The sequence below is a fragment of the Phalangium opilio genome, unplaced genomic scaffold (assembly GCF_054372755.1).
Source record: "Phalangium opilio isolate 3A_F unplaced genomic scaffold, DU_Popi_V2 ptg000209l_1, whole genome shotgun sequence".
NCBI classification, from domain to species: Eukaryota; Metazoa; Arthropoda; class Arachnida; order Opiliones; family Phalangiidae; genus Phalangium; species Phalangium opilio.
Window position 1 is genome coordinate 20,375,255 of NW_028324217.1, and position 11,902 is coordinate 20,387,156.

Consider the following 11,902-nt stretch of genomic DNA (forward strand, 5'->3'; position numbering starts at 1 on the left):
TAACTTTGGTTTGGCTAATAAGGTTTTGCGCAATGATTCCTTTCGAATTCCAAAGACGATGGCCATACACAATAAGATATCAGTTAAAGGGGAAAGTTCACTGTCCTGAGCTTTAATTTTCAAATCGGTATAGAATTCATCGAACGTCTGCGTCTCCTTTTGTTTAGAAGTGAAGAATTGATACCTGATATATGTGAGGTTCTTGTAAGGCTCATAATATGTGTCAAATGCCGCATAGATGATGGGCAACGTACGAGCATCGTCAACCTGGGGTATCGTTAGAGTTTTATAAATTCTCCGCCCAGCGGGGCCCAATATATGAAGAAACGTAGCCCGCTGCGTGGAAACTGTTTCAGTGCCGAGTTTAGAAGCCGTAGCATATAGTTCGAATCCCTCTTTATACTCAGACTACGCCAAGGCTGGGTCTGATCCAGGGGAAAAAGGTTCAGGGCTTTTAAAATGAGTCATTGTGTCGGCAACACTTTCGAAGGCCCAACGTGGTGTGTCCAAGGCTTAGCAGTAGCGATGAGTTCGTTTCTGAGGAAATTCAGCATCCCACCGCTGTCACCATGTTAGATTATTCTGTTAGTAACTGAGATCTTCACGTACGCAAGTATGTGCTAGGTTAAATCAAATTTACTTTATTAAAAGGAATACAATTAACTTAGTTATAAACTGTAGCTTAGAGGCGTTCTTCCTAGCTGCACTGCGGGCTGGAGATCCGCTCTGAAGTGCCAGTCCTCTATCTAGTCCGTAATTGTTAGTGTTATAGTTCTGATTAGTCTGGCGCCGTCTAGGGAGGTTTTAAGGTACTAATGTAAGGATTCGTAAGGCGCGTAATACAACTTGCACAAAGCACAAACTGTAACAGGTAGTTCAGCAAGTTTGGTGTCTGTTCAAATGGGACCTCGATAACGGAGCTAAATACTGATAAATTACGAAAATTTAGGATATTATATGATAATATAGGTCAGGTGCAAAAATATCCCTTACGAAAATAAATCGGTCTAAACATGGTCTATTCTTGTACTTTAAACACTAAAAGAAGTCTTATTTTGTTCTTGATTAGTCTAAGTTAAAATAGGGATGATCGAAGGTTTATTTTAGGCTATTATGAGACCAATATTTAGGTTTAGTTTTAAGATGGTCTAACTTAAGATCCATTTTAGGCTTATGATACGTCTTTGCACGGTCTTAGCCAAGAGCAATTCTGGATTCCCTAAATTACAGACCAACATAGAGGTCCTACTTTTTCCTTTTTCCAAGAGGTTCTTTAGTCCAGTCTAACATTAAGATGCTTAAGACGTCTTAAAGACGCCCATGTTCAGGGTTAAAGATGACATCTAAAAACGGTTGCCCTTGTAGACCAACTTAGAGGTCTTAATTCTTCCTCTTTCCAAGATGTTCTTCAGTCCGGTCTAACATTAAGATGTTTAGACGTTTTAAAGACGCCTATGTTCAGGATTAAAGATGACATCTTAAAACGGTTGCCCTTGAAGACCAATATAGAGGTCCTAATTTTTCCTCTTTCGAAGAGGTTCTACAGTCCGGTCTAAGATAAGATGTTTAAGACGTCTTAAAGACGGCTATTTTCATAGTTAAGGATGACATCTAAATTCTGTTGCCCTTGTAGACCACTTTGGGATCTTCATTCTTCCTCTTTCCAAGATGTTCTTCAGTCCGGTCTAACATTAAGATGTTTAAGACGACTTAAAGACGCCTATGTTCAGGGTTCAAGAAGACACCTAAAATCTATAGCCCTTGTAGACCAACTTAGAGGTTTTAATTCTACCTCTTTCCAAGAGGTTTTTCAGTCTGGTCTAATATTAAGATGTTTAAGCAGTCCTCTCTTCGAAAGAGGAAAAATTATAATAATAATAAATAAATAAATAATCTAAGCTTTGTCTACGAAGGGATTTCCACACTAAGCCTGTGGCTTATTTACAGGTGGGTCCCTTTACAATGCATAGAGGGGTGGTGGCTAGCCCCTATGCCACAGCTAACCTACAGCGCCCTATACTAACTATTACCGTTAACCTCTGCAAGTTTTGATGGAAAGGAGAAACCGGGTTAGACCGCGGAGGAAAACTCCTTTTAACAAGCGGGGAGAGAACTTGCAAACTCTACGCAGAAGGATTTGTTCCGAGATTTTCACCCGTTGCCACAGTCCGGGATCGAACCCGGGATCCTCTTGCTGCGAGGCGAAAGCGCTAACCGCTACGCCACCCCACTAGGACCTCTATATTGGTCTTCAAGGGCAACCGTTTTAAGATGTCATCTTTAATCCTGAACATAGGCGTCTTTAAAACGTCTAAACATCTTAATGTTAGACCGGACTGAAGAACATCTTGGAAAGAGGAAGAATTAAGACCTCTAAGTTGGTCTACAAGGGCAACCGTTTTTAGATGTCATCTTTAACCCTGAACATGGGCGTCTTTAAGACGTCTTAAGCATCTTAATGTTAGACTGGACTAAAGAACCTCTTGGAAAAAGGAAAAAGTAGGACCTCTATGTTGGTCTGTAATTTAGGGAATCCAGAATTGCTCTTGGCTAAGACCGTGCAAAGACGTATCATAAGCCTAAAATGGATCTTAAGTTAGACCATCTTAAAACTAAAGCTAAATATTGGTCTTATAATAGCCTAAAATAAACCTTCGATCATCCCTATTTTTAACTTAGACTAATCAAGAACAAAATAAGACTTCTTTTAGTGTTTAAAGTGCAAGAATAGACCATGTTTAGACCGATTTATTTTCGTAAGGGATATTTTTGCACCTGACCTATATTATCATATAATATCCTAAATTTTCGTAATTTATTCTGAGAGAGCGGTTGCTCTCTTAGATAAGACCTCATACTGCGTTTAATGTATAAGGGTGGTTTTTTGATTCGATGTAACTTTTTTCCTATCATGGTTACTGCTTTGAATCAGTATTTAGCTCCGTTATCGAGGTCCCATTTGAACAGACACCAAACTTGCTGAACTACCTACGCTAGCTCAGAATTTTTTATTTATTAAATTTTATTTACCAAAGTTTCTCTGCTCAAAGTAAAATCATATTTTGCAATTTTTTGAGATTTTCCTACATATTCTTAACCAAAGGAATATTATATATGAGCATTTTTTGTCCTATGCTTTCCTATAAAAACACGTTTTATCTCCTTAGAAATCCTATAATTCAGGAAAGAAGAAATTTACATTTTTGGCTGGGCTCCCTGCAACTATCATTTTCGTGATAATTAAACTTCTTCAAGTTTACTGAAGTGAAGTGAATCCGCTAAAACTTCGGACATTCGTAACCTTTTAGATTTTGAAAACAAACCGAACTTTATATCATCTGAGAAATTTGTATCAAGGAGACACAGGGGACACAAATTAAAAGAGGGTTCAGCTTTTTGTGCTGACTTCGATTTAAACTTATATTGATGGGTTAATTTTCTTTCTGTAGAAAACTCCAAGAATGAACTTACAACTCGATGCGAATATTCTAAGAATGATCAAGAACTTCAAATGCGAAAGAGGAACGTTGAAGAGATCGACTATTCCAGCAACAACAAAAGCCTTTTGATCACACATCAACTTATTCACAGTCCGGAAAAACCATTCAAATGTGATCAGTGTGGATATAAATGTACGCATAAGAGTGCTTTGATCACACATCAACGCATTCAAACTGGAGAAAAACCCTTCAAATGTGATCAGTGTGATTATGCCAGCACGAAGAAGAATAATTTGATCACACATCAACGCATTCACAGTAGTGAAAAACCCTTCAAATGTGATCAGTGTGATTATGCCAGCACGAAGAAGAATAATTTGATCACACATCAACGCATTCACAGTAGTGAAAAACCCTTCAAATGTGATCAGTGTGATTATGTCTGCACGCAAAAAAGCCATTTGGTCACACATCAACGCATTCACACTGGGGAAAAACCATTCAAATGTGACCAGTGTGATTATGCCTACACGCAGAAGAACCATTTGACCACACATCAACGCATTCACAGTAGTGAAAACCCCTTCAAATGTGATCAGTGACAACATTAGTGCGTCGATGTGCTTATTGATCACACATCAACGAATTCACGGTGTTGAAAAACTTCGTATTTGATCATTGTGATTTTAGGTGAGCTGCGAGAGTAATTTTATCAGACCCGTCAACACGTTCACACCCGTCAACGCGTTCACAGTAGAGACAAACCCTTCTAATGTGATCAGTGTGACTTTACCAGGCTAACCCTTCGCACGTGATCGCAATAAATATTCAAAACTATTGACCATAACTAAATATTAAAAACAATGCCAATGTATAATCTTCATTATAAGTTAATACTACTACATTTTTAACAATTTAAATTTTTTACTTAAAACTCTGATTTTATTATAAGTGAATTTTAATTGTTTTAGTTTGTAACTTCGACCCATTTCATTTATTGAAACAAAGTTAGTTGGACAAGCATTTAATATTCGAAAGAATATTAAAGTTCATAAAATCTATTTAAAGAATATCAATTTTCAGGTGGTAATTCGATTGATGTAAGTGCCTAACCTTATTGTGAAAAATATAGTCCTTTTATTTGGAAACTCATACTAATCTATCTCTTTCCTTTGAAATATTAACAAATGGAAATTTTTGAGCGGTGCTGGACTGTATTAGAGATTTAGTATATGAATAGACCATTCCATTGTTTACTTGAAGAGAAACCAACACACAGGTGGGAAGTCTACTTTTCAGCGTACTTCCCACGCGCCAAGAAGCAAAGCAACGTCCCGCCTACTAGTGTTGCCTTTAATGCGAGCAGCTTGCTTCGTTGAGCGCGTGATCGAGTGGGCTATAGACCGGTACTTTTAATTTGTCACGCAAGGGCAAGGCTTTCCAGCGCAGTTAGCTGGCGTCGCTAGCATCGACTTGTCTACTTTTTAGTACAGCGAGTTGCACATCCTATAGACCTTCGAATGTTTATCACGCCCACCCCTCGCTTTTGAAAATTGTTATAGATAGTTTTTGCGGTCCAAGTCTGGCAGAATCTCCGATATTTTCTCGACATGATACTTCTAGAGAACCACAGTTCACTCCACAGGGACCGTCCATAAACTACGTCACACTCTTATGGGGGGAGGGGGTTTCTAAATTTGTGACGGTCCGTGACAAGGGGGAGGGACGGGTTCTTCGATGCGTGACGTCACATTTAGCATTTATTTTGTTACGAAGTCAGTAAGAGGCCGATTGGCTCTCTTATGTTATAGAAGAAGAAAGACAACATTCCATAGTCCACCGTTACAATAATTTACCAAAATTGTTATTCCATCATCGCTTAAATAGTAGAACATTTAAGTAATTATCTACTTTTTACACCTTTATATAGCCAATTTAAATAGCGCCTTTAAAATAAACAGCGTAAACATCGTATGTCTCTGTTTATTCGCCCCTATTATTTGTGAGGATGAATCAAATCCCCCTACCGATTGAAATGGTTTCGATTCTTTGGCAAATTTTCTAAATCTCAAGCTCGATTAGTCTGTTTTCGGTGACAGTGTCGAAACCTAAAAAGTGTGCCCCTTTAACTAAACTTTATGGAACTTTTTTGAATCTTATGAAAAGCACATCCAGACATTAAAATTCTAAAGGTCAATCAGAGGGAAAAAGCTTAAAACGGAAGAAAACTTCAATTTTCAGCCGAGCAAAATATTTCTGAGAGGGCGGCATTTCACTCAAAAAAATTAATCAAATTAAATTTGTAAATTAAGACAAATCATAGTGCGGAGGGGGGGGGGGTTAAAGAAATGTGACGTGATTTTTAGGGGAAGGGTCTGAGAAAAGCGTGACGAAGCGTGATCTGGGGGGACGGGGGGGTCAGAAAATGCTTTTTTTCGCGTGACGTAGTTTATGGACGGTCCCAACTGTCAGCAGTGACAGCAGCCTTCAGCACACTTCCTCTGGTTCAAAACCAGTTTATTAATTGCTAAGAACAAAGGTGGGGGCCAGTCCGGAAACCAGTTTATTATTTCGGACACTAGGGGGGGGGGTCACTGGTACCAATCAGCTTGGGAAGTAAGGCGGTGTCATAGGGCGAATGACCAGTTTAAAAATTCCCAGGACCAGTTTAAAAAATCCAGGACCAGTTTAAAAAATCCAGGACCAGTTTAAAAATTGCCAGGACCAGTTTAAAAAATCCAGGACCAGTTTAAAAATTGCCAGGACCAGTTTAAAAAATGCCAGGACTAGTTTAAAAAATGCCAGGACTAGTTTAAAAAATGCCAGGACTAGTTTAAAAAATGCCAGGACCAGTTTAAAAAAAGCCAGGACCAGTTTAAAAAATGCCAGGACCAGTTTAAAAAATGCCAGGACCAGTTTAAAAAATGCCAGGACCAGTTTAAAAATTGCCAGGACCAGTTTAAAAATTGCCAGGACCAGTTTAAAAAATGCCAGGACCAGTTTAAAAAATGCCAGGACCAGTTTAAAAATTGCCTGGACCCGTTTAAAAATTAAATCGGAGGGGGGTCAGTGGTGTACTTGACCACTAATAAAATTCAAGTGTAACTGGGTAACCAGAGTCCAGAAATTATCTCAACTATTTCAATTATCCACTTCTTTAATAATATTTATTTAGCGGGAAAAGACCGCAGACGACGCGTTCTGGTCAATGGTCATGGATCAGTTTATTTATTCCAGACCAGGGCCGGGGGGTGGCTGGCCCAGTGTCCAGTTTTAAAAAATCATTTCCCAAACTGTACTCCCAAGGACTAGTTTAAAAAAAATCCTTATTTCCCAGACTGATTGACGGCGGTTAAGAAAAAAGCTGTCTGCTAGACGTTCCCTTTTGGCGTTTGTACTTTGCAGGCTGGGAAATAAGGATATTTTTTAAACTAGTCCTTGGGACCAGTGACCCCTCTAGTCCAAGAAATAATTAACTGGTCTCCGGACTGGTCCCAGCCTTTGTTCTCCAATAGATTTGCAATTAATAAACTGGTCCCGAGGACCAGTAACCCCCACTTTTTGAATTAAAAAACTAGTCCAAGCAATTAATAAACTGGTTTTGGACCAGAGGAAGTGTGCTATTTCCCAGCCTGGTACTTTGTAGTGATTAGTGAATTCCTTCCTTTGTTACGGTAACGGCTCCTACTTTAAAGGCTTTAATGTATTTTTATTGATTATTAATAAGAGTATCTATATACAAGAAAAGCTCTTAATAAAAGTTGAAGCTTTTTCTCTTTTTTAACCCCAAAAACAGAACAGTCAACAGTGTGAGTAACTGTGAAACCAAAACAACGTTAATATAAGCCTTGCCTGGTAAGAATGTATATTAAACTGAGGGGAAACGCCCTTTTCAACACTAAATCTTTGTTTATGACCATACTTTTTATTGGGTACGTTCAGTAACCCTCTTTGATGGCAGCGCTTACTAAACGATGTGAGATTTTTCCTACTGTACGCTTTTTCGCGTTTCCGGTTTTGACGTCATGATGCTCAGCGCTTGCCCATCAAAAAAACCATCTAATCGATATGGTTTTTTTGATGGCGTGACGTAGCGCTTGACTGTTGAACACTTGACAGACGAAAAGTAGGCGCGGGATTTAAAAATTAAATTCCAATAATGTTATTCCTACAGTAATTGTATTAGTTTTCTTTTCAAAACTACTTCTACCATTCAAATAGGCATAATTTTCTTAAACAATTTCATTTTTTGGGAGCTCGTTTATAATTAAAAAGAGCCAGTTGCGCTTCGTAACGTTTTGAGGGCCAGTAAGACGTTTCCCCGACTCCATTTTCTAAAACAGCGCTAACTTCAAAATGTCACTTTTCCGTTCAACAGCCTTTTACGTCACTGTGACGTCTCGAGCCCATCAACCACACATCAAGAAAACAGCGATTTCGTTGAGATTTTCGTTACTGAACGTACCCATATATTAAAATGTTACGTATATTATCTTAACAGGGAAACTACAAAAAGTGATGGAATTTGATAAAGAATGTGGTGTTATGGTCGAACGTTTAAGCTGGTAAGTGATGAATATAATGCAAATTGGATCATGTTAAACAGGCATAACGGATCCAAACCTATTGAAACTATTATACCTTGAAAAGAAATAGATCTTTCTTGCTATTTAAAAAATAAAAAATGCTAGCAGAATAAATAATTTATACGGAGCTAGTTGTAGTTGAATTCAGAAAATGTGCTTGAGAAAATCCCTAGTCTTGAACAAAAGTGTCACAATTTAAGCATTGCTATGTTTTTCTTAGCTTTTTATAGCGAAAGCTACAATGTATGGGAAGCTTTCCTTGTCCGTTTTTGATTTACCTTCAGTTTGAAAAATTATTTTATTTTAGGGAAGATTTACAATCTCACCAACTCTCGTTACAAAATTCCGAAATGAGTTTAGTAAATCTTCAACGGTTGGCAATTAAAGAGGTATTTTGCGAAATTATTGGAATATTGCCTGTTTAAGACAAACTGAGTTAAGTTATTGAAACTTTGTTTTTAGGAAATGGACTACGAGGAAGATTGTAACTATGATCACTTGAGCAAAGATGATCTAATCAATGAAGTAAAAGCTAGAGATGATCGAATTAGGAAACTGGAAGCCAAGGTATTTTCAAAGCATAGGGGTTTTTTGGCAGTGTGAAATTAAGCACAGAGATATGAGAAAATTTCAATGGACAGTTGTCGAATCAGGTGTCCCTTAAAATAGAACCAAACTCTATGAGTGGGTTAATTAATTAAGGTTATTGGTGAAAACATCTATCAGGATTGGCACAAAGCTAAGGGGATTGGCAACACGTCCTTCGTTTCTTTATTAAAGGAAAGCGTGGCTCCATGATCACCCCTAGCATTCTGGCTAATCTTCTGGACACGAATTTAACCTTGCCAAAGGCAGGAACCAATCAGACCTAATGCACTAGTTCCCATTGGTTCCTGCCTTTGGCTTAACTAGCCTTCAGCAAGCTTAGCCACTGTGTAGCAGAAAAGCCATCTATAAGAGGCATCAACGGAGCCGCGCTTTCCTTTAACAAAGAAACCCGACGAGGGCCTTTGTTGCTGATCCCCTTCTTGCGTGTCATTATCTTCCCCTTTTTTCTTGCTTGCCCCTTTAAAATACGTTCAGCCAAAGAAACTCCGAGGATTGTTTTATAATGGAATCTCATTTTGTTTAGTGTAATGTTTTAATTTCAAAAATGGCTAAAGAGAGAGTGAAAACATCGTTAACGATAAATAAGCAAATAGACGATATTGAAAGACTCAATAGGGTCATTAAAGACTTGGAAAATAGAATCAAAGATCTGATGGTATGCAAGATCCTTCACTTTCATACTCGATTGGAAAGAGAATTACTTTAAGATTGAAAGTTATTGTTAATTGTATAAAAAATAGGAGAAGAGTGGAATACTTCAATTTCCTAACGATGAATTAGTGAAAACTGAACCCGTTGAAGATGATATGGAAATTAATGGCCAGGAGTTAACCCTTCCAGTTGTGATGCACAGTGTCCAAGGCAACCTGTGTAAAGAAAATATAATCCAAGAATCACATGTTTCTGAGGTTCGCAATACAAACACCGAAACTACCTTGAAAAAAACTGAATATATGGGGTATATAACGCGAATTACGAATCCATGTGTCACTAAACTGAAATACAGTGGTAGTTTGCCTCAAAGTGCGCCTTCACCAAAAATTAAGGTTGAACCTATTCGAAATGAGAGCGATCCGCCACGAGAACCTCTTGAAAACAATATTACCATTAACGATTCTTATCGTAAATCGCCAAGTGTCTCGACAGAGGGGGACACTGAGGATAATTCAACTCCATCGAAGAGATTTCGTGTTCCTGAATTGAATGTTGAATCCGAAAAACATTTGGATCTTTCTCTTGATGCAAATGTCGAAGAGTATTCTTTAGAAGGATCCCCAGAAAACGATCTTGCTGATAACCAATACAGAATCAACTTGACAGGTGCAAAGAAAAGTGATATATTGAGTGTGCCACTGCTTGTTCCTGAAGAAGAACGTAACGCAATTGAGCTATCAGAATTGAGCTCCGTCTCTATGGAAAGCGATTTACCCGAAGTTCCAATTGCAGTTCAACATAATAGTTCGGTGTCCAACTCGGAGACATTAGAAGATGTCGCTCCAAAGAATCCAGAAGGTAAAACCTCATCGCCTCGTTCGGAAATTGCAGGTAAGTCATTTCATTCTTTAATAGTCTTGAGTACCTAGATTGAGATATCATATTTCTAAGCCACTATTTCCGCATTCTCGATATAAAGTGTAGTCGCGTATTTCTTTTAACTGCTCAGTGGTTCGTACAACTTGGCATTCTGTTCTTTTCAAGTGCATCTACACGATTCTACGTATTTAATGCCTTTTTTTGCAAACTTTATGTGATGAGTACATCGTTAATTCTACCGTGAAAGGTTTTTCTTCATCCAGGCTAAATTAATTCAGTATCAAACTTTGTAAGGATGAAATTTATAACGTCCCATTAAAACGCGAACCAGAAAAACCCCTCAAATGAGATTAGTGTTCCTTTGGAAGCGCGCAAGAAATTAATTTGATGAAAGTAATGCATTTACAAATTACACCAAGAAGCTTCACATTTCTAGCCGCCATTTTTCAAGATGTCCGCGGATTAAAACCAATTTCTTTAACGTCCCTGCAACATTTATGCGGGAACGGTTAGGCCGGGGCATTGAGTATCAATCAGGTACGACTTTTACTTAAGAACACCAGGGTACCTATTCTGTAAGCTTCGAAAGAGAGTTGTCGATCGACATCTCTCTCAGTCTCGAAAATCACAAAAATGGTATTCTGTCGGAAGTTGTCGAGTATCGACAAGTTGTCGAACTAGATATCGACAGGGTTTCGTTTCGAGTAACCCCTCTTACATGAGTTTTAATCTGAGAGTAAATAGCTGCCCTTCTACATTTATCTCGCTTTGTGTTAAATAATCTGGCTAGGGAAATTATTCGGTGAGTTTTACGAAGACAACGTTCTATCAGAACTAGAAGAAGAAGATGTAGTTGTACTCAGGGTGCCTTTTGCTAAGCAGAGAAACAAAGTGAAAACTAGATGTGACAACAGAGAGTGGGTGCCAGAACGAAAGAAAATGGTAGCTTGTCTGCACGCATTGATTCTCCGAACATCCGTTCAATTTGAAAATACGTCCTTTCGAGGCAAAGTTTCTCTTGCAATTCAATTTATGTTCATTCCCTTTTTACCTCTCCGTTTGACGATGTCGTCATAGAGAGGTATTACACTGGACGTGTCTGTCACCGCGTTCGCAGTCTACAAATCGGAGCTATATCCGGAACGCGTTCACAGTTCCATTATCGTTGTTAGGGTAAAGATGTACGCGGCGATCACCTACGAGAAATGTCTAGCCTCCTAATGACAGGGCTTCCACCAAACTTTCACGCAATTCATTTACTGTGAATCAATCACCTTATATACCCTAAATTTCCAAAAATTGTTAAAGAGGCATACGCTTGAATTCAAACGTCAACAATGGCTATGTTTAAAATGATTTTAGGAATAGCGTTTCTTAGAATGACTAAACTAATATTAAGCTAAATTACTGACCATAAAAATAATCAATATAAATTATATTTAATTAAGAACGTCTCGACTCGTAAAGGTCTATTTTGGTTTCCCAACTTGTTGTTTATAAGGTCGTTTACTGACTCATACTTTAAAAAAACAATGATTTTTCGTGTGCGATTGAATGTTAATGTATTTTTGATACTATATTGTAAATGATGTATGTGTCGTTTTTATATTTCATTAATAAATTTCTGTAGGGAAATTCAGGAAGAAACGTGCAACTCGGATCAAATATTCTGCTGAATATAAAAGGGGTCCACAACGTCACATTAAGAAGGGTAACGAAGAAAAACGATTCAAA

General features: G+C 38.1%; 2 protein-coding genes across 2 annotated transcripts in view; one reads left to right on the plus strand and one right to left on the minus strand.

The window, feature by feature from the left end:
• Window positions 1–11,902, minus strand: part of LOC149621167 (uncharacterized) — a 149,143-nt gene that overhangs the window by 102,362 nt on the left and 34,879 nt on the right. The window lies entirely within an intron of this gene.
• LOC149621176 (uncharacterized) lies at window positions 2,511–11,844 on the plus strand. The gene is made up of 10 exons (XM_089855911.1): window positions 2,511–2,595; window positions 3,450–3,632; window positions 7,942–8,005; window positions 8,334–8,415; window positions 8,489–8,593; window positions 9,159–9,290; window positions 9,376–10,180; window positions 10,299–10,352; window positions 10,959–11,085; window positions 11,799–11,844. The coding sequence occupies exons 1-10, from the start codon at window positions 2,511–2,513 to the stop codon at window positions 11,842–11,844; spliced, it is 1,683 nt and encodes a 560-aa protein (XP_089712037.1).